The following is a 24,943-nucleotide window of genomic DNA, read 5'->3' as shown; positions in this document are numbered from 1 at the left end:
TCTTTAGAATAAATTAAAATGTCCTCGGATCAAACATCCTCAGAAAATCAAGGTGAGAACCAAATTAGGTCTTACGAATGCACCTTCTGCAAGAAGGGTTTCTCTAATCCTCAGGCACTTGGTGGGCATATGAACATTCACAGGAAGGTCAAAGCCAAGCTGAAGCAATCTTCAGGAGATCAGAAATCGAAAAAATCCTTGAGCATCCATACTGCTCATCAAGACAGAGTCAATACCTCTGGGTATGTTTGGTATACAGTACTGGATAGTGTACATAGTATAATATTGTTAATTTCTTTTTCTTCTTGAATTCTATCTAGTTCGGTCAGATCCAACATAGCAAACATGCCATCAGTATCCCCATATAGCAAAATGAAAACATCGGCGACATGGCCTTGTATCTCTTCATCGGAGGATAGAAAATCTTCCAGAGGTGAGTCGAAATCCATTGATGCAAAGCCAATTTATAATCAATTTTCCAAAAAACCTCTAGAGGGGTTGCCAACTTGTCAAGAATCCCAGAGTGCAGTATTGGACCTCGAGTTGAGATTAGGCAGTGAGCCAACAAAATCAGGAGCTACTACGAGCACAAAAAATTGTTTTTAAATAGTTTTCACTCCTATTGGTACTTGATATGTTTTTGGTAATGCTTGATCTTTTGAAAGCCCCTTTTTCTTGGAGTCAGCAGCTGCGCTTCCAAGGTCGCTTGACTATGGACTTTTCAAATAGATTTTTAAACCTCCGTCCCAAAAAGAAAAACTTGCATTTATTTTTCGCATGTCTCAAATTATCGGTCACTTTCTTTGTTAAAAGTATAGTTAATTTTTTAGTTTTTTAATGCCCTTGTTGGGCTCCAGTATTTCGAAATTGCATTTTTCTCTCTCTAATTTTTTATCAAACATTCTCCAATAAAATAACATTACATATAAATTCAAAAATTTTCTTATTTTTTAACTATATATTTTCAAAAAATTCACTACTTCAAAATACATTTTCCCAAAATTTGTTTTTAATTGAGCCAAACATGGGCAATAAGCCCTTTTTTAAAGTGTTTTGTTATCAACTAATATGAACTATTCATTTATAAACATTAATTTAGAGGATGTTTGAGAGCCATTTTTATGTAAAAATACATTTTAAAATAGTAAATAGATAGGAAATATGTGGTTGAAAAATAATGAAAAGTTTTTGATTTACGTATAATATTATTTTAATAAAGAATGTGTGGTTGAAAAGAAGAGAGAGAAAAATACATTTTGAAAAAAATGGGTATCAAATGAGTCCTTAATGTAGGAGTATATTAAGGAAAAATATAAGTAAAAGTTTATATTTATAATTATATTAATTATATCTTCTTAATCTGTGTGAAAATAAAAACAAACATATTTTTATGGGATAGAGTGAATATTTGAAAGGTTTTTGTATTCTCTAGTAGGGGTGGGTGCGGTTCGGTTTGGTTCTAAAGAGAACCGAACCAAACCGAACTTTTCGGGTATCTAGTAAATGGAATCGTCGGGTCCAAATATAATTATGGAACCATTCGAGTTCGGTTCCATTTGGTTCGATTCCGTTCCGTTCGGTTCTGTACTATAATTAAATTTTTTAACATTTATAACAACATTATATAAATACAACTAATGATACATTCAATAGTTTTGGAATGTCAGAGACTAGTAAACTACCTTATTCAAATGATCGCTACGATCAAAGTTTCGGTTGGCGAAAGTCACAGTTTCGATCGGAGGTCACAGTGTCGACCGATAATTGTATATGTTTTGGAATATTAGCGAGGCTGCGAGAGTGAGTGCGAGAGTCGAGACAACGTTATGCACTTTGGTGTTGGTGTTTAGAGTTATTTAGTGGATTTGATCTTGCTTGGTTAAGAAATGAAACAATAAAATAGGTAATTGGGCCAAAAATTAAAAAAATTAGAAATGAAACAAATTATTGGGCCAAAATTTTTGATTTAGAAATCGTTAATTTGTTAATTTGTTTAGAAAAAATTAAAATAATTTGATTTACGCAATATAAAAAAAAAATTAGAAAGATTCGGTTCTTATTCGATTTTTCGATTCTAGGTTTAGAACCGAAAATCGAACCGCACCCGTCGGTTCTCAATTCAGATATCCGTTCGGGTATTTAATTTAACAAAAACTATCGGGTTCGGTTCGGTTCGGGAGATTTGCCCATCCTATTCTCTAGGCACTTGTCCGTTCTTCCAAAGTTTTCTCCAAACATGATGTATTGTTTACCTTTTATCTTCGGGAAATTCATTTATTATTTGTTCTTCCTAACATAATAATCTATAGATCTCTTACAAATCTTGAATTTTCAAGTTGCTGAAGCGACGGTAGATTAATGAGGAACTACTCTATTCATGATCTTTAACTAAAATATGTATAAAGTTAACTAATTGACGGACTTTTGGAATGGTTGATAAGTTTTTATGCTAAGCCCTTGTTTGAGCCCCATTTTTGTCAATAAAATGCATTTTTGAATAGTGTAATGATGTGAAATGTGTGGTTAAAAAATAAGGAAAAGTTTGAGATTTTCGTATAATATTATTTTATTGATGAATGTGTGGTTGAAATGATGTCAAAACACTGTTTAAAAATGTATTTTTCCAAAAAAATGGGGCTCAAACAAGGGCTAAAAGTTTGATTAAGAAGAACATAAGAGAAAAGAATAAATTAAAATTTTATCCATTATTTTCCTATACTACTATTTAATATCGTATCGTAAATATAAGTGTTTCTCTAATTTTATGCCCCCAACACTCCCATTCATAGTTTAGATGATGAATAACAAAATAAATCATATTTCATATATTTCCTTATCATAAAATCTACAATTTCATGGTTTACAAAGGGGGAAAAAACAACATCCATCAGAAACCTTTCGCTCAAACTCAACCAACCAAAAGCAGTCAACCCAGTTGTAATTCACTCAAAAAAGTGAATAAGAAGAACATACTGTCATCGGTTGAGATGCATATAATACTGGAAAAAATTAAAGATGAAGAAGAAGATGTTATAAAAAAAAATGCTGCAATGGAGAACAAAAGAAGGAAGAAAAGAATGAATATAAATTTTAAAAAAAAGACTTGAACACGAAGATATATCGTTGTCGTCAAATGATATTTGCCTCGTTCACATTGTTTTTAAGAATTTAATTGACAAATAGTTTGTAGGATTAGACAAGCTTTCAATGAAGAACACTAAAAAACAATGTTTCATTAATAAACCACCAAAAATTTCGAAAAAAATCCAGCTAACAATCACATTTTATAACTATGCGGTCACATAGGGTATAATTATGCGGTCACATAGTTATAGCACCTGCCACACTTGAAATTTTTGAGAATCCATATGCGACTGCAAGCCTAAATGGCTTATGCGGTTGCATAGACAATTTTTAGGACGTGTTCTCCTCTTTCCTTAATTTATCCTTCATCCACTTTTAATTTTGAACAAGATTGCAACAGTCCCCCACTTGTTCAAAATTAACATTAATCACATAATCAAATATCAACACTCATGTATAAGAATTATATATATTTCGATTTGAATCTATTTATAGTGTAAATCTCATAAAACATTATCGAAATTCCAAGTAGCTAGAACACTTTGAACCAATTATTCCTTGAGACAATACCAATGAAATTACACACAATATTAAATTTTCACAAGTTCCTTTAATTCGCTTAGTGCTAATATGGCCTTGCACTTATCATTTTTCTTTGAACTTTTAGGTAAAGTCTTCCAGTATCTTTGTTACTTTTAGAGATACTTGTACCTTATACTGAACTTCATTAAGAGTTTTATTATAACTTATCCCTCCAACAGTAACCACCAACATTATTTATCAAAGATTAATAGTATTGAAATCTATCCATTTATCGAATTACTTGTTATTACCCGTTGAACCTAAATATACTTGTTTAGAATATCTTTGGTAAGGTTGGTATCATTGGTGGATCTATTTAAGGGGTTTCAATTCCATCCTATTTATTGTCAATCTTACTAACTCTCTGGTGAGAGGTTTAGTAAACGGATCAATTAAGTTCTCACTGGATTTAACATGTGTATGAGAAATTATTTCATGCTTGATTAATTTTCTTACATACTCCTGTCTTAGACTCATGTGTTTAGACTTTCCATTATACACTTCGTTATATGCTCGAGCAAGAGTAGCTTGACTATTGCACAAGATAGGTATTGAAGAAATATCATTTCTATCTAAATGAATTTCATATAACGGATCTCTTAGCTACTCAGCTTCTTTTCCAGTTTTAGCCAATGCTACGAACTCCGACTACATTGTTGAATGAGTAATGCATGATTGTTTCTTAAACTTTCAAGAAACTGTACCTCCACTAAGAGTAAATACCCAACCTGAAGTGGACTTATTTTCTCCCGCACTTGATATCCAACTGGAGTCAGTATATCCTTCTAAAATTTTAGAAAACTTTGTATATTGTAGCCCAAGGTTTTTTTTTTGTTTTCTTTAGGTAACCAAGAACCCTAACGATGACCTTTCAATGTTTGGAACTTAGGTTGCTAGTAAACCTACTTAGTTTACTTACAGCAAATGCAACATCTGGTCTTATACATTGTGCCGCATAGATAAGACTTCCAATGACATTTGCTTATTCTATTTGAGCTATTGCTCTTTTATCATTTTTGATCAGTTTGATATTTAGATCCAAAGGGGTAGTAGCCTCATTGACGCTCAAGTATTTGAACATATTTATCACATTTTCAATATAATGTGATTGGTTCCGTGTAAAACCCCCACTATCGTATTTAACTTTGATACCAAGGATAGAATTCACTTGTCCAAGATCTTTCATTTTGAATGTGGAAAACAGAAACTTCTTTGTTTCTTTGATCCCATGTATATTATTACTGATGATCAACATATCATCAACGTATGGACATATTAAAGTAAGTACACTATTATTTACTTTAGTGTGAAATTGTCTACTAAATTATGATTAAAACGATTTTACATTATTTTAGAGTCAAATTTCTTATTCCATTTTTTAGGGACTTGTTTTAATTCATATAAGGATTTGATTAGTTTGCACACTTTATGTTTATTTTCCGATAGAACAAACCCTACTGGTTGTTCCATGTAAACCTCATCTTTAAGATTTCTGTTTAAGAATGCTAGCTTGACATCTATTTGATGAATATGTAAATCATAAATTGATCCTAATGCAAACAAGATCCTTATCAAGGTTATCCTAGCCGCGGGTGCATATGTGTCAAAATAATCTATTTCTTGCTTTTGACAATTGTAACGGCCCAACAATTTTAAAATAAAAATATATTTGGTTTACATGTTTTTTTTTTTTTAAATTTCGAAAATTTGAGGACTAAAATGAAACATGTTTTAAATTCATATTTTATTTGGATTAAATAATTAAATTTTAATAGAGTGAGTACAAATAATTAATATTGGGCTCGTTAGATAGCTCATAACTAATAATACATTTTAGACTCGAGAAAAGGTCAATTCGAATATTTCAGCTCCAAGTTATTTCAATTTGAAAGGTTGTTTAAAACTAACTTTTCATTTCAATTAAAAGTCTTGAAGGAAAATGTGCTACTAGCATGTGATGGGTGTTTGGGAGTTTTTAATAATTTATTTATTTATTTGTTTTGATTTGAGATTTGGTCACGGCAGAGTTCCACATGTAAAAAATGGTAGAATAGGTAGGTTACCTTTATATTATTTAATTGCCTAGATTTTAGGGATTATTTGCCTGAATTATGTGATTGAATTGACACGTTAGGTTAGATAATATTTGCTTTAATTTTAAGGATTGAATAGGTCGTCAATTAATCTTATTTTAGCATTAATTATTTGCTTTGTTTTTGAGAATTCATAAGTATAGCTTCCCATGTGTTTCTTGAATGGGAAAGGAAATGGATTAACGGGATTTGAACTGTTTGGGGGTGGAAACACAGCATTTTGCATTTTTTGGCCTCCAATATTTTATTTTCATCTTTATAAATACCGTACGAAGGTTCTTGTTATTTATCCTAGAAAATTTAGATACACATATACAATGGCAGTAGCAACACTTACAAAAATAAGTTTGGAACATGATTTTAGATTCCGTCTTTCAAAAACTATTTTATCTCACGAGGTAGGATTACGAGATACTAGTGGTTTATCCCATTTAAATTATTTCTTCATGTCGATAAATATTATGCTTATGATAAGATATGATTATGATATGACACAAAATGGTCATCCGGTACCAAAGATATGATATGATATGAGCTCTTACCGGTTCTAAAGATATGACATGACGGTATTATATTTTTGAGCATGATTTAATACATTTAATCGGGATTGCACAATTGCTCGTATCCTACTGAGTATTCACATATACTCACCATTTTCCCTACTCTTACAGAATTGAACGGGTCATTGGTTGGCGGACGATGACGTGTGGTCATTGCACCAAGATTTTTTTTAAACACATTAAATCCTGTATAACGTGAATATAATTTTATTTACAAAATTTATTCTAGTTGTGTTTATTTCATGAACCAATACCTTGTTTGTAGACGATGATATAAAATAAACTCTATTTTTTTTTTTTTGGAATTGCTCATATTAAATTAAAAGGAAGTTTTTGGTAACGACTCATACTTATTTTATTGTAAATTTCAGGTCGTTACAACGATACCCCTTAACTACCAATCTAGCTTTGTAGGTATTACGCATGTTCCATCGGAATTGTATTTCTTTCTAAACACCAATTTGCAACCAATGGCTTTAGAATCCTTTGGTAAATAAAACTATTTCCCAAGCATTATTTGAAATGATAGAATCCATTTTATTATTTATCGCATCTTTTCAGAATATACAATCTCTAGACGACATTGCTTCCTTATAGGTTTTATGATCACTTTTTACTTGAAGAACAAAAGGTATTGTCTTACAACATCATTATTATCTTTCTCTACTAAGTAAAAAGAAATAAGTTGAGAATATATTTTATTCGATCCTAAACCTTTTTCTTTTCTAGTTCTCTTACTTCTTCGAAGTTCACTTTCAATATCTCTAGTAGATGTCTCCTCTTGTGACTCTCTAGAATTCAAAATATCTTCGTTATTTTGAGATTTCCTTGCTTCTAATACATTCTTGAAAAATTTCACATCCCTCGATTATATTATACAACTGACTTAGGGTTTAATAACCTGTAGGTTTCGCTATTTAGAGTATATCCCACAAAGGCATATTTGACACCTCTAGTATCTAACTTGGTTTTCTTGTGATTCGTGTTGCTACAATAAGCAAAATATCCCCACACTTTGAAATAGTTAATATTTGGTTTCCTCCATTTCCATATTTCATAGGGAGAGATCTTATTATTTTTCATAGGAATCTCATTTATTAGATGACAAGCACTAAGTAAGGCTTTACCCCATAGATAAAAGGGTAAATCAGAATTCAATAACATGACATTTATCATATCTAAGAATGTCTTATTCTTTCTGTCTTCTAGAACGTTTTGCTTCGATGTTCGTGGTGCAGAACGTTGATATATTATTCTATTTTGTTTACAAAACACATTGGAAAATGTTCTCTACCTATATCACTTCTTAGAATTTTTAGTTTTCTTCCTAATTGATTTTCAATTTCAGCTTTATATGTTTTGAAGGCATTAAAAATGCTTCATCTTTATGCTTTAAGAACTATATATAAGTATATGTAGAATAATCATCTATGAAAGTAATCAAATATCTATTAGGACCTCTAGTTAGCATGTCATTCAATTCACATATGTTGGAATGAACAAATTCAAGTAAGTTTGTTTATCTTACTACACTAAGTTTGTTTATCTTACTACACTATGGAATGAATTTTTAATCATTTTGATTTAATACATATTTCACATTTTTCTAAGTTATCAGTTTCATATTGTATCAATCCACATTTAATTATTCTTTTCAAAGTGCTAACTCCTATGTTTCCTAATCTACTATGCTATAAATTAAATGAATCTATAACATAGGCAAATGATTTATTTTTATTAGAATTATCCTCAAGAATACAAAGTTTGACCATTCCTTCAGTGAAATAACCATTTCCAACAAAATGCACATTATGGGTTAGTACAATTTTTCAAATTTAAAAACAAACTTAATTCCTGATTTTCCCAATGGGACTCCACTTGCTAGGTTTCTATTCATTTCTGGTACAAGAAGAACATTTGTCAAAGTGATCTTCTTTCCTGAAGTGAAAATGATTTCTAAATTGCCTATGCCAATCATTTTTTATCTTCCTTTGTTTCTCATTTGGATTGTTGACTGTCTTCAATGTCATAATAAGTTTTGAAAAGAGACTTATCATAACAAATGTGGATAGTAGCGCATGTGTCACACCAGCCCGAAACTTTGCCTTGGATTGCATTCACTTCGCTCACCGTAGCGATAATCTCATCAATGGAATTTACTTGTCCTTCTTTTTAAGGTTGTTTCTTATGTTTATAATCTCTTGCATAGTGTACATGTTTTTCACAAACATAGCAAGGTCATTTGGGTTTGTTTTTAACTTTCCTCAATCCTTTTTGGTACCATGAGGTTTTTTTTTTCATTTTTATATTTGTTGGAGTTGTCCACATTTTTCATGGCATTAACTTTTGAAGAGCCATCATAAGAACTTTCAGTCTTATCTCTTGCCTTAGACTCTTCTCTATGCGAAGATGTTCTGGAATATCTTCCAAGGAAAAATCTTCAGAATTGTAAAGAATCTTCTTCCCATATCCTTTCCAAGACCTCGGGAGTTTAACAATGATTGCTCCCACTTGAAAGGTTTTAGAAAATTCAATCTTTATTGCTTTTAAATTGTTGACAATTATTTGCAACTCATGCACTTGAGACAATAAGGGAACATTATCCAGAAACTTGAAATCAAAACGTTTAGAAAATAAAAACTTCTTCTTACCTTCTTCCTTGGCCCTATATTTACTTTCAAGTGCATATTAGATCTCTTTAATTGAAGTGGTATTGGTGTAGAGATCGTATAATCCATCTGATAGCGCATTTAGAATGTGACCGCGACATATTAATTTGTCCTCTTCCAGTTTCTTTCTTTCTACACGAACCTCATCAGTGTCTTTGTCTATTGTATCGACAATTGACTCCAATTTAGGATCAAGCGCTCAGAAGATCTTTAACATCCTTAGGAGGAATTTGAGTTTGTCCTGTCATCTTGTGAACCTGGCACCATCAAATCTATCCAAACGTACTAAGTCTTGATTCATCATTTTGATTGTAGCGAGTGTAAATTCCGTCTCCATCACAATAAAAAATATCGTTTGAGATTGTTATAAAAAAATGCTGCAATCGAGAACAAAAGGAGGAAGAAAAGAATGAATATGAATCGAAGAAAACTTGAACTCGAATATTAGATCGTTGTCCTCAAACGATATGTACCTCCTCCACAATGCTTTTAAGGATTTGATTGGCAAATAGGTTGTAAGATTAAACAAGCCTTCAATGAAGAATACCAAAAGCAAAGTGAATTTTCAAATGAGCAGGTGAAAAAGGAGGAATTTGATTATGTAGAGAGATAAAATTTCTTTCAAAAGTTGGATGAATAATATAATAATTTTTTTGAGATGAACGCAACATGTATTTATAGATTTTAATCATCCATAAAAGTGGTTCCAATTTCAAAGCAAATAGGTGCAATTTTTCATCAATAAACCACTAGAAAATTGAAAAAACCTAGCTAATGGTCACATTTTATAACTATGTGATCGCATAGTTATAGCATTTGCTGCACTTGATATTTCTAAAAATCCATATGCTACCGCAAGCCTAAATGGCTTATGCAGTCGCATAGACCATTTTTAGGGCACATTCTTCTCTTTTCTTAATTCAATCCTTCATCCACTTTTAATTTTGAACAACAAGATTATAATAGAAGATAAAGATAGAGAAATGGCATAGAGTTTTTCTTCACACAATACAAAATGCAACAAAACAGACAATGAAATGGAAAATGACAATGATGTTTTTACCCTATCTTGCATTACTAATTACAAATTAAAGTTTTAATAGTGCTACTAATTTGAATCCACTACTCATTGAATTTCTATTATGACAATCAATCCTATTTTTCTTCCTTTGAGGAAACATGTTCTTCCTTTTTAGATACATCCTCCTTAAATAAACCTTGTCCCCATGATTTAAATTCGGAAACTTTTCTTGAATAGGCTTTTCTTGATCACTTGCGTTTGTTGACCTCAGTTCTCAACTTGACATTGTGGTCAATAGATCTCAACTCCATTCCCGTCCATGTTTCAAGATCTAGTACACTTAGACAAATGTTAGGTGCATGTTGCTTTCTCCGACCATGGAGGAGGTGAATGTGGGCACTCCAACGATCAAGTTGGTTAACTTACAAGTGTATTTGGGTATGTGATGAACAATAAATGAGTACCCCAAGAATACATATAATAATCAGGTATGAAGAGAAAATGTTACAAAGTAGTGTTATTGTAAAGTATATAAGATTGCATTACCTTTGAATGACACCAAATGCGAACTTGTATAATAGATAAGAAAATGTGGTTACTGCTGGATGTATGAAACATGATCTCATCTTAATGTTTAACTCATCGACTTTATAGGCATTTGCTATCTTAGGTTGAGGTGGCATTAAATGAACCTAAAAGTGTCCGCACTATAGCCTAAGACTACCATCTGAAAATAGACTGAAAAGTTGATTGATAGACATTTGCTGCAGAGATGTCGAATCAATCGTTCATACAAAAGATATATTGGATGAAGTGATGTTGTGAAAGATGTATTGTTAAACAAATGCTCATTACTTTGAAAATAGGCTACAATAGTATGTGTCACTTTGCCTCGGACATGGAGGTTCAACCCCTACATGTTGCTTCGACTAAGATGTAGTTCAATTCGACTTCCTTCTTTATGGTGGCCTCAATTAGGCTAGGTAAGCAATGTGATATGAAATGCAGACCTTAGGTGGCTTCTTTCTATTTCCTAGTTGACATCATGTGGCTGACCTTGTAGGATGAGGCTTAGCAATAATCTCCTAAGCCCTAACATGACTATTCATATAAGGTATGGACTTTAGTAAGAGAGAAGCAAATAATATATGAAAAGAGGGGATTTACAAACTTTTTTTGAAAGTTCTACTTAATTGAGGTGATGTAGTGGTTGATGTCCAATATCATCATTGTTGGGAACATGATGGTTTTGTGGCATGTAATTTGCTATTATTGACGAAGCAATGGAGTACGTTGCTATGGTACTCATTCCGAGGTGACACTAGGTAAATTGTGAATAGTTGCCTAGTTGTGAAGAGGCATAACAAGTTAGTCCTCCAAGCCCAAGCATTTATATATTTATGTAAGATATGAGCTTTGAATGTTGATGAGAATTGTCTGCCTATGCAAGATTAACGAAGTGAAGTTTGCAAGTGAAAGTAAGTAAATGGAGGAAATCCTAATTTGGGGACGAGGCTTTCTTGTGTAGATAAGGTGTTGCTATGTGAAGAGGTCCCATATTGTACATTGATTAGGTCCTATACTTGGAGAAAATATAGGTGCAAAAATGGAGTTCCCTATTTCAGGGACAAAGCCTTTTGCTTAGGAGATGCATGGCTATAGAAGCGAAGTCTCATATTCCAGAGATGAAGCCTTTTACTTAGTCGTAATGTATTTGGAGAGGTAATGTCCCTTGGTAGAATAGGCCAAATCTAAACCAATACACGGGTCAAGTAAATCAATAAATGGGCCAACTCTTATAAGCCATTCAAGAAGTGAGGGAACGGGCCATAAGCAGCTCTAATTAAATTAAACCACTTCAAAAAGCCCCAAATAGGTGTCCATATAATTCAGTCATCAATGTCTACTGAGAAATTTCAACGAATAATATCATCGTCCGAGATTTATTGGATATCAAAATCCAACAGTTCGTCGGTGTTTTCATTATTTTAATCCATTTTTAGTAGGATAATTTTCAGGAAACAACCTAAAAAAGGTTCTTGTACCAATGTAATTCTATATCAAGTATGCTTCTGCTTGTTAAGATTGTAGGAACTTACTTGAAGAATTTCCAAGACTAAATTGATTGAATTATTTTTCTTGTTCTCGTTAACCCAAAACTCTATCAAATGGAAGGATTTTTTTTTTATTCCACAATTCGAATGCCTTTTTCAAGATAATTAAATGCCTCAAAATGTGATTATTGTCTTTTTCAATTTACCACCTCTTTTGCATTTCGTAATTTTCATGTATTTTTCTTTTGAGAGAGAGTTTGACTTCCATGTGACAATCACATTAAAGAGATTAATGTCGGTTATGGGTGGTGAGAAGTTATTCACAATTTAAAGAATAACTAATCCCTTCAACCCACTTTAGTCTATATGGATTGGGTAAACCAACATGGATGACCCATTTCCAATAGTTTTGCCTTGCAGAGAGATGGCAACCGTTTATTTGTGTACTTCGTCAGATTCTTTTCCATTTGTTTCCAATCTAAGAACATAAAATAAAAATGCAAAAGCTATCATTTAGGTTCTTTTCTCTTTCAATAATGCTGCACGGTTCTCTCTTTTATCCGACTCTTACTATAGATAATACCCGTCGACATGATCCTGTACGTGCTGTTGGGAATTTACTTAAACATACACACCGGAATTTAACAAATTTCAATTCTCATTCAGAATACAGCTTTGTATTTAGATAAAAACTGTGATAAGAAATATACCATTTCTTTTAATCTGCAAACTCCTTCGCGTTATTCCTTTCCAGCAGCTTGAATCTGCCTCCCACAGCTGTCCAATTGTCCAGCCTCCAATGAAATCCACACAGAAAATAGACTACAACTGCTAGGGTTTTTCTTTTGTGTCAGCAAGAATAATGAAAACCTTATGGACCTCAAACCCTAGCTATATATTTATATAAACCCAAACTTCCAATATTTAATTAATCCAATTAATTAAATTCGGTCCGTGAATTAATTAATCCAATTAATTAATTCGGGAATATAAATAACAAATCCAATTAATTAATTTATCCAACGATTGTTAAATTAACCAATTGGCAATTTGCAATCTTCCAATTCTGTTTTGTGTGCGACCCATTAGGTTCTCGACCACGATACCTAACGACGTGAAATATTATTTTGATCTAATCAAAATTGATAAATTAAAACACCCTTTTAATTTATCGTCAATTCACACTCGCCGTCCCTGATTGACATCTAGCAATGTGTCAGGGCAATACATGTGACGGGAAATGTCACGCGGTATGACAAAATCAAATTCGTTCATTTACCATGAAACTATAATCCCTTCGTCAATATGATCCGATCAATTACGAGATATGAAATTGTGTCAATTTCGATCATCGATCATATCTTTCACTCCACTATTAAATCAATATAAATCGAAAACTCCTTTTCGACTTATGAGTACACCTTGGCGAAGGATTTCATCATCGACTTAATTGAATGAAACGCAGATCATAATCTCCTACTATCTAAGAGTGACGAATCCTTTATTGATCAATCACAACCTTCATACGATTCTTGACGTACCCGAACGATGTCGTATTAGCAGCCATTTTCAGAGCAACATCCAACACCGCCAAAGTATGACTGTCCTCATATAAGGTACCATGACGATCTCAAGTCAAATGACCAATTCCACTACCGAATGTTAGAGATTAACCACTAACACTCAAATAGTTATCCATGTGGAATCTCTTAACGGGTCTCCAATGTTTTGTTCTATAACAAAATATTCACGTGTTCATTTAAGTGTCACCACACTTTAGCTCGTGAGATCAGCTACTTACTTCACAAGTAAGAAATGCCACACGTGATGGTCTAACTGTATTAACGATATCCGTATCTCGTTGTTACTTACGACCACGGTTTATTCAAGATCCAATTATATGTAATTTGTATCTCACAATCACAACTCCTTGTGATTAACAGATCACCTAAAATTGGATATTCGGATTCTATTATTTAATATTATTTATCACAAAATTAATTTAAATAAATAATAGATCTCGTCAAAATCAAATGCATTAAACATATTAAAAGCGTTTACAACCTAAATCGATTGGATTTAGGGCATAACACTTACAAACTCCCACTTGCACTAGATCCAATCACTCACGTATCTAATACCATAAGCATCCACATGACGATCATGTTTCTGTTGTGACAACGGCTTTGTCAGTAAATTTGCAATATTATCATCTGTGGGAACTCGCTCTATTGTTACGTCATTTCTTTGTATAATCTCCCTGATAAGATGATATCGCCTTAGCACATGTTTGGATCATTAATGAGACTTCAGTTTCTTCGCTTGCGCGATGGCTCCATTGTTATCACAATACAAAGGTATGAGATCAACAATGCTAGGAACGACTCCAAGTTCATTAATGAACTTCTTGATCCACACAGTTTCCTTTGCTGCTTCAGAAGCAGCTATGTACTCGGCTTCTGTTGTTGAATCAGCGGTTGTCTCCTGTTTGAAACTTTTCCAACTAACCGCTCCATTATTGAGAGTAAACATATATCTGACTGAGACTTACTATCATCTTTGTCAGTTTGAAAACTAGCATCAGTATACCCATGAATTTTCAGTTCATTTTCTCCATAGATCAAGAACACATCTTTAGTCCTTCTCAAGTACTTAAGAATGTTCTTAACCACTATCCAGTATTTCTCGTCAGAGTTTGCTTGAAACCTGCTCGTAACACTTAGAGCATACGAAACATCTGGTCTTGTACATAACATCGCATACATGATAGATCCTATCGCTGAAGCATAAGGAATCTTATCCATGTGACTCCTTTCATCATGTGTTTTAGGACACATATCTTTTGAGAGGTAAATCCCATGCGACATGGGACATAATCCTCTTTTAGACTCTTCCATATTAAATCTTCTCAAGATTTTATCTATGTACGAAGATTGAGATAAACCTAGTAATCTTTTAGATCTATCTCTATAGATCTTGATTCCCAAGATATACGCTGCTTCTCCCATATCTTTCATAGAGAAATTCTTTGACAACCATAATTTTACCGATTGAAGCATTGGGATGTCATTTCCCATTAATAATATGTCATCGACATATAATATCAGGAATACGACCGCGCTCCCACTCGTTTTCTTATAAACACACGGTTTATCTTCATTTTTGATAAAATCAAACCTTTTGATTGTTTCATCAAAACGAAGATTCCAGCTCCTAGAGGCTTGCTTTAATCCATAAATGGATCGATTTAACTTACATACTTTGTTGGCTCCTTTGGATTTAAAACCTTCAAGCTGTGTCATGTACACCTCCTCCTGTAAGTTTCCATTAAGGAAAGCAGTTTTGACATCCATTTGCCATATCTGATAATCATGGTATGCAGCTATTGCAAGCAAAATTCGAATGGACTTTAGCATGGCTACAGGCGAAAAGGTTTCATCAAAGTCAATACCTTGTTTTTGTGTGTAACCCTTCGCTACTAGCCTTGCTTTGTATGTGTGGACGTTTTCATCCATATCGATCTTTTTCTTGTAAACCCATTTACAATCTATCGGTTTTATCCCACCTGGAAGTTTGACCAAGGTCCAAACCTTGTTCTCATACATTGAATCCATTTCGGATTCTATGGCATCTTGCCATCTCTTCGAATCAACACTCGACTTTGCTTCTGCATAATTTGTAGGTTCATCATCCTCGACTAATAATACTTGATTAGTAATCGTGAATTCGTACCTTCTGGGAGCTCGAATGATCCTACTTGATTTACGCTGAGCTGGAGTGTCGTTAGGGTTATCTACACCCTGATCAAGAATCTGTCCATCAACAGGTGTAGGATCAGACTCAAGTTCATCTAATTGGTCAACAGTATCTTTGGATTCTTGAACTTTTTCAAGTTCTAGTTTGCTCAACTACCCTCTCCTAGAATAAACTCTTTCTCTAGGAATATGGCATGCCTTGAGATGAACACCTTCTTCTCAACGGGATTATAAAACTGATATCCAATTGTCTCTTTTGGATATCCCACTAATACACATTTGTCGGATTTAGCCTCAAGCTTATCTGATTCATTTCGCTTTACATAAGCGTCACAGCCCCAAACTTTCATATGAGATAAGTCTGGTCTCTTTCCTCTCCATAGCTTGTATGGAGTTTTGTCGACCGATTTAAATGGGACACGATTAATTGTGTAGCACGCAGCAATTAATGTATGATCCCAAAATAATTTTGGGATGTTTGCATGGCTCATCATAGATCGCACCATGTCTAACAAAGTGTGATTCCTTCGTTCAGATACACCATTATGTTGCGGTGTTTATGGCGGAGTCCACTACGAGAGAATCCCATTCTCTTTAAGATAATCTAAAAATTCTCCCTTTAAATATTCTCCACCTCGATCTGATCTCAGCGTGAGTATATTTTTACCAGTTTGTTTTTCTACTTTAAGTTTGAATTCCTTGAACTTTTCAAGTGCTTCATGCTTGAATTTCATCAGATACACATAACCATATCTAGAATGATCATCAGTGAATGTGATGAAGTAAGAGAAACCACCTCTGGCAGTTATTGACATAGGTCCACATACATCAGTATGTATTAGTCCAGACAGTTCTATGGTTCTTTCTCCTTTTCCAGTAAAAGGGAACTTGGCCATTTTGCCTAACAGGCACGATTCACATTTGTCAAATGATTCAAAATCAGTTGACCCTAAGTATTCATCTCTATGTAATTTGGAAATGCGTTTGTCGTTAATATGACCCAATCTACAATGCCAAAGGTATGTATTATTTTGATTATCACTTTTATGCCTTTTATTTTCTATATTCATAATAAATGACTCAGTATCAAGAATATAAATTCCATTTTGCAACACACCACAACCATAAAAGATCTCATCTTTATAAAACGAACAACGATTGTTCTTAACATTAATTGAAAAATCATTCATGTCTAAATACGAAATAGAAATAATGTTCTTAGTAATGGCAGGAACAAAATAGCAATTTTCTAATTCTAATACTAAGCCTGAAGGCAGTGGTAAGAAGTATGTCCCTACAGCTAATGCAGCAACTCTTGCTCCATTTCCTACGCGCAGGTCAACTTCTCTTTTCTGCAGTGGTCTACTTCTCTTTAGTCCCTGCATATTTATACAAATATGAGATTCACATCCGGTATCTAATACCCAAGAAGCTAATGTAGTAGACATATTAACCTCGATAACAGAAATACCTAAAGTAGAAGTTTCAGAAGACTTCTTTCCCTTCAAGCTTGCGAGGTAAGCCTTGCAATTCCTCTTCCAATGACCTTTCACTCCACAGTGATAGTATGGGTCCTCAGATTTGGTATTGTCCTTGCCTGCTTTGACTGCTTTGTTATTGCCCTTAGCCTTTTTGGATGTTTTCTTAAAACTTCCTTTGATTTTCCTCTTAGTTCCCTTGGAGGAGTGAATAGCTAAGACATGCCCAGTGCTCGCCTTGACATTGGGCTCCACAGTTTTAAGCATATTAAGCAACTCAGGGAGTGTGTATTCGATCTTATTCATATTAAAATTCATAATGAACTGTGAATAACTATCTGGCAGAGATTTTAGAACCAAGTCAATACTTAGTTCATGATCCATGATAAAACCCAGTGAACTCAGTTTTTCAATGAAACCAATCATCTTCAGCACATGAGTACTGACTGATGATCCCTCTGCCATTTTGCACCGGTATAGTTGTTTAGAGGTCTCATACCTCTTCACACGAGATTGTTCATCATACAACTCCTTGAGATAAAAAATCATAGTGTAAGCATCCATACCCTCATGTTGCTTCTGCAACTCAGGTGACATAGTTGCAAGCATCACACATGCTGCAGTGTTATCGTCATCACTGTGTTTGTTGTAAGCATCCACCTCTTCCTGGGTGTAATTTTCAGTAGGCACCACTGGAAAAGACTGCTCAAGGATATATCCAATTTTCTCATACTTGAGAACGATTCTCAAATTGCGATGCCAATCGAGAAAATTTGGTCCGGTCAGTTTGTTGGCATCTAGTATGCCTCTCAAATTCATATGATTACTCATGATTCAAAAAACTGTAAATGACGAAAAAACATAGAATTAATATGTATTATAATGCATGTACATAAATTCAATATGGACTTTAATTAAACGTGCTCCCACTGTTTAAAATAAATTCATGACTCTCATACATAAATTATTTGAATCCACACTTGATTCCCAGTGGACTGGGATCCCATTCGTTGTATCGAGATCTTGAGTGTACTCAACAAATCCTAATAAAATATTTGGGTAGATATTATTATCAATTGTATCTCCATACAACTCCCAGATCATTAAGCTGACAACTCTTTTGTCTTCACACATCTTATGTGTTAGCTTAACATGCCTCTAAAACTTATCTTCTTGAGTGTACTCAACAAAAGATAAATTTTAATTAAGTCAAACCCATTATTCAGAAATATCAAATATTTCATAGTGTCAAACATATCCCTAATAGACCAGCCTTGAGTGTACTCAACAAGCTAAGGTCGATTTAGGATTCTCGCTTTTCACTATAATGATGGAAGGCAAATAATACTAACTTAATATTTTTAACGAGGGATGATTATGGACTTGTTCTATCTAGTTTTCCCGAGCCAAAACAAAAACTAGTTGGTCAATTCTTAAGGGGTACAACATTGGACAAATACCAATACACCATCTCCATGGTGTCCACCTCTTCTTGCGCCTCCAATTAGCCGAACTTGCAACATGTATCATATACTAATTGGCACGCAGGCCTAAAAGAAATCGGACTCACAGGCTCATAATAATAACAATAATAATGGACTCGCAGGTCCAATATAATAAAGAGCTCGCAGGCCCACAACAACAATAAGAAGTAAATCAACCAGTCAACATATCCATATGGTCGAGTCCATAAACATTCATCACATAAATGTTTCCTATGTATAATATCTAATATTATATGCAATGTCTCATAAATCTAGCAATTATAGTCGTCTAAATTAATTCAAAATTTTGGGATCGAGATAATTAAACAATTAATTAATCATATTAATTAATTAATTTAATCGACGGGCCTATTTAATTAAAATCAAATTTTAACTAAATCCCGAATTAGAGTCCAACTCTAATTCTATAACTATTGGGCTAAGTAATTTAATCAAAATCGAATTTTAATTAATTATTAAACTAGAGTCATACTCTAAGTTCTAATTTGCATTGGGAAGTGGTGCTAATTCAAAACAAATTTTAATTAATGTAATATTAGAGTCTAACTCTAATAAAATTGAATTAATATTTTAATTTAGGACAAAATTTCCTAACAAAATAAAATTCAATTAAGGGTCAAACTAAATATTTAAGTTAAAATCTAATTTTAACAAAAATATAAAAGTCGTCAAATTTTAAATAAATTTTTAATTCTGGGTCAAAATTAGGGTATGGGTCAAACCCAATTAAAACTCATTTTTAAAACAATTCGAAATTCAAAATCAAAACCTTTTGAAAATTTACAAATTTTACCCAAATTGGAAATTAACAGCAGACCCTTCCAAACTCAAAATTTACAGAACAGGTCCCTGATTTTAAAATTTCAAATTGACCCCATTTTCTTAATTGCAACCAGGGGCCCCTAATTACATTATTTGCAACAGAGGCCCCGTCTCCACCACCAAACCCAAATTTTTTTTTTTATTTACCTCTAGTGGCAGCGCCTCACCGGCGCCGCCCAATTGCGCTGCAGGAGAGCCGGTGCGGCGCGGCGGCTGCGCTCTGCCCGCCTCAACCCCATTTTTTTATTTTTTTTTGTTTTTCAAGAACAGATTTTTAAAAAAAATTAAAACTATATTTACTAGATTTAGGAATGAACATAATTAAACTAACATTTAATTTAATCAACACGTAAAACAGTTCCTAACAAATATAAAGTTGGCTCTGATACCATTGTTGGGAATTTACTTAAACATGCACAACGGAATTTAACAAATTTCAATTCCCATTCAGGATACAACTTTGTATTTAGATAAAAACTGTGATAAGAAATATATCATTTCTTTTAATCTACCAACACCTTCGCGTTATTCCTTTCCAGTAGCTTGAATCTGCCTCTTACAGCTGTCCAATTGTCCAGCCTCCAATGAAATCCACACAGAGAATAGATTACAACTGCTAGGGTTTTTCTTTTGTGCCAGCAAGAATAATGAAAACCTTATGGACCTCAAACCCTAGCTATGTATTTATGTAAACCCAAACGGACCCGTTCCGGTCCGGTCCGATCCAATATTTAATTAATCCAATTAATTAAATCCGGTCCGTGAATTAATTAATCCAATTAATTAATTCGAGAATATAAATAACAAATCCAATTAATTAATTTATCCAATGATTGTTAAATTAACCAATTGGCAATTTGCAATCTTCCAATTCTCTTTTGTGTGCGACCCATTAGGTTCCCGACCACGATACCTAACGACGTGAAATATTATTTTGATCTAATCAAAATTGATAAATTAAAACACCCTTTTAATTTATCGTCAATTCACACTCGCCGTCCCTGATTGATATCTAGCAATGTGTCAGGGCAATACATGTGACGGGAAATGTCACGTGGTATAACAAAATCAAATTCGTTCGTTTACCGTGTAACTATAATCCCTTCGTCAATATGATCTGATCAATTACGAGATATGGAATTGTGTCAATCTCGATCATCGATCATATCTTTCACTCCACTATTAAGTCAATATAAATCGAAAACTCCTTTTCGACTTATAAGTACACCTTGGCCAAGGATTTCATCATCGACTTAATTGAATGAAATGCAGATCATAATCTCCTACTATCTAAGAGTGGCGAATCCTTTATTGATCAATCACAACCTTCATACGATTCTTGACGTACCCGAACGATATCGTATTAGCGGCCCTTTTCAGAGCAACATCCAATACCGCCAAAGTATGACTGTCCTCATATAAGGTACCATGACTACCTCAAATCAAAGGACCAATTCCACTACCGAACGTTAGAGATTAACCACTAACACTCAGATAGTTATCCATGTGGAATCTCTTAACGGGTCTCCAATGTTTTGTTCTATAACAAAACATCCACGTATTCATTTAAGTGTCACCACACTTTAGCTCGTGAAATCAGCTACTTACTTCATAAGTAAGAAATGCCACACGTGATAGTCTAACTGTATTAACGATATTCGTATCTCGTTATTACTTACGACCACGGTTTATTCAAGATCCAATTATATGTAATTTGTATCTCACAATCACAACTCCTTGTGATTAACAGATCACCTAAAATTGGATTTTCGGATTCTATTATTTAATATTATTTATCACAAAATTAATTTAAATAAATAATAGATCTCGCCAAAATCAAATGCATTAAACATATTAAAAGCGTTTACAACCTAAATCGATTAGATTTAGAGCATAACACTTACACGTGCAACACGGCTCTTTCTCTTTTACTCGATCCTTACTATAGAGTAATAGAGTCATCTTCCATGTAACAATCCATAAAGATAAATTCCAGCTGCATATTTTTCAAATTCTTTATCAACTTTTTGTCTATATACTAATTTTCCCATTTTAATATACATGAAATTTACTATTTGTTCAATTATTTGCAGTTACTATAGCATTATAAGGCAATTCTTTAATCATTTAGCAACGATCAAGATAATTTGCAACTGTCTACTATTTTTCTTTTCTTTTTTATTTCACAACATTGACAATGTAAAAATTTACATTTCGACATACAGTAATTAAGTTCAACTTCTTCATCATCGATACATTCAGGAATGAAGAAGTTGTTGATCAATGTATTGTCTATTTGTTAAGTTCCTGTACATTTAGACAAACGTTGGGTGCACGTAGCCTTCTCTAATGATGGGGTGACGGTTGTCGGTACTTCGACGCTCAAGACAGTTAACAATATATTTGGGTGTGTGATGGACAATAAATGAGAGCTAAGTATGTATTTGGATCAAAGTTGCAGAGAATTTACAAAACAATGCTACTGTTATACGTGTAAAATTGCATTATCTTTGAATGACACCAAGCTTGAGCATTTATAGTAGAAGGAAAGATAGGATTATTGTTAGATCTGTGATACATGATCTCATTGCAACGATTCATGAGTCAACCTCATAAGCATTAATCCAGTTGTCATAGGTCTGGGATGACTTTAGATGAACTGAAAAGTAGCCATCTTATGTCTTAGAACACCTGAAAAGTAGACTGAAAGTTAATTGAAGAAGGTCTGTTGTAGAGCTAGCAAATCAATCAGAAGTACGAAACGTCTATCATTGACTTCCTTATTTAAGCTAGGAAAGCAAATTAACGTGTAGTGTGGACCTTGACTAACTTCTTGCTATTTTTAGCTAGTTGCTACGTGGCCTACATTGTGAGACGAGGCGTAACAGATTATATAGAATATCAATTATGATATGACTATGAACTAAGCAATTTAGTTTGAATTATGATAGGAGGCGAAATGTGTGAAGCAGGAAAATTCAAAACTAAATTCAAGTTCAATGACGCAACGAAAACAAATTAAAATTGGTGACCCAGCTAAATTTTCTAAAAGTTCAACGTCCGTGGATGAAATTTGCACTTCAAATTTTCTGAAAGTACAAAACTCAAGAGTATTGTTTGCAACCAAGTGGACTACATAATCTGCTTCACATGGAAAAACATGGCACCTTCAGACACATGGACGCAACGAGGCGTTATTGCAATCCGATTCCACTTTCTTTATATCCAAATATTGTGCCAATGCAAACCTAAGACCTTCCTGTCGACAAAGCCATGTTAATGGTAACTATTGAAGTAATCAAGTTTTCTTCATATTTTTCGATTTAAAAAGCACTCTCAGTTGGTGAAAATTTACAATTTTACTGGTGAGTTTTTCAAGTTGGGATGTTTTTATTTCACATGTTATACGTGTTAACGTTGTTTGTCTGTATTGAAATTAAATAGCGATATGTAGTTTCTATCCGAGTGAGCATTAGTGTAGCCGTTTGAAACTTACCTCACTATAAATGTAAGAAAATTATTTCAATGACGGTTTTAAAAATTTTAACGAACTTTTATTGAAATAAACCTTGAATTTACTTATATTAGTGTTATGAAATCCAAACATGTCTAGCTACTTTGACTAAAAGTTTGCTTAGTTTTCAAATCCTTTCAAATTTACTTAAATTGGTAGTGATTTTGGTTTGATATTATTTGAGGGAGAGTTGCAATCACGGTTTCAAAATTTTCATTTGTGTCATCTATGGTCCCAAATCTTTCATTTTCTTACAGCAGAAGACAAATGGATCCATTTGACCACTAGTTGACTAGAGAAATTGAATTTGACCAAATATAAAAGGGACAAAATGGCAACTTTACAATTATAATAAAATAATTTAAAATTTTAAATAAAAAAGAAGAAAAGAAATAAAATGGCTACTTCTAATCTCCTTCACAAACTCCCATTCATACGTTCCCCATCTTCAACTAAACCAACTCAACCCACACTTGTCATCGCCAAAACTCCCACTCACTGTTTGCCCTTTTGTATAATTTTTAAATGCAAAAATGTCATTTTTCAATAACATATGTAATACTCTAGATGCCACTAAGCCACTCGGAGCCACCTCCTCCTCCTCCTCCATTACTGAGGTGGGTGGCAAGAACACAAAAATCCTTTGATGAACCTGTCAATAGTCCAAAACCGTATGGCCTCTCCAAAAATTCCTCTTAGATTCAGTCAACAACAACGTGGTTCGACCAAGCACAAATGAACAAGGTTTAGTCTGGGATCGCATTCGCTATCCAATAGACTATTGTTAATGGTACAACCCTTTTGTCCATTTCCCCAAATTTATCCATATATCCAATTTCGAAAGAAATTGATCATTTGAAATCTTTTGTCAAAACTCCCAAATCTGGAGCCGAGAAAATATGTTGTAATGGGTAAAGAGTTATTGGATACCAAGATTGAGATTCATATCAACGATAATTTTGATGAATTTGAGATCATAGAGCTCAGTATTGTTGAGCACTTGGCGGAGCATGTTCGTTTTTGTGAGATTGATGGTATAATAGTATTAGTGGTAGGCGGCGACAGGTGATTGTGACAGACGACGACGTGTGATGATTGTGGCTATGACAATTGTGGATTGATTTGGTTTAGTTGGGGGGTGGGAGATAACAAAAGCATCCATTTTATTTCTTTTTCAATTTAATTTTTAAATTATTTTATATTAAAATTGTAAAGTTACCATTTGCTCTTTTTATATTTTGTCAAATTCAATTTTTTTGATCAATTAACGATCTCCTTCATTTGTTTTTCTACTGAAATGAAATGAAATATTTGAGGTTGTGTATAATACTAGTCTTTGACCGTACAATGCACGGGTTGGAATATTTTGAACGTGATGCTAGTGTGTTAAATATGTTGGATTATGGTGTGTCTCCTTCATCATTTGCATTGATAGGTGATAAAAGAATTATTTATCATACTTTATTAATATATATAGATTGCATTATAATTAGAATTGATAGTATGTAATTGTCTAGCTATTAAAAAATCAAATGTATAAATATGAAATCACGATCACTGATTTCTACATTTTCACACACAACTTCACTTTTCACTTGATTAAAGGAAGTACTATATATTATATAATAAAAGAAATTGCAGACAAAAATAGAAATAATTTATTATGAAGTTATTAAATTATAAATGAAAATGATTTAAAAATATATTTAATTCAAATTTAACGAATGTCATTCTATCATAAAGAGTGTATAAAGATTATTTTATTAAACTAAATGAAACAAATAAAATAAAGGAAAGTTACAAAAA

At 33.2% G+C, this 24,943-nt stretch overlaps 1 protein-coding gene across 1 annotated transcript; it reads left to right on the top strand.

Moving 5' to 3' along the window:
- The first annotated feature begins 18 nt into the window (after positions 1-18).
- On the top strand, positions 19-606 carry LOC111384033 (transcriptional regulator TAC1-like). The gene is made up of 2 exons (XM_023008245.1): positions 19-242; positions 321-606. The coding sequence occupies exons 1-2, from the start codon at positions 19-21 to the stop codon at positions 604-606; spliced, it is 510 nt and encodes a 169-aa protein (XP_022864013.1).
- Positions 607-24,943: the final 24,337 nt, after the last annotated feature.

Source organism: Olea europaea, unplaced genomic scaffold, assembly GCF_002742605.1.
Source record: "Olea europaea var. sylvestris unplaced genomic scaffold, O_europaea_v1 scaffold2818, whole genome shotgun sequence".
NCBI lineage: Eukaryota > Viridiplantae > Streptophyta > Magnoliopsida > Lamiales > Oleaceae > Olea > Olea europaea.
The sequence above is the reverse complement of the archived record's forward strand: the minus strand, read 5'-3'. Positions and strand labels throughout refer to the sequence as shown.

Bases quoted from the DNA above. Each gene is read 5' to 3' on its own strand.
- LOC111384033 (XM_023008245.1), top strand. From the start codon at position 19: ATGTCCTCGGATCAAACATCCTCAGAAAATCAAGGTGAGAACCAAATT. The intron at 243-320 runs GTATGTTTGGTA...AATTCTATCTAG, and splicing joins GACAGAGTCAATACCTCTGG to TTCGGTCAGATCCAACATAG.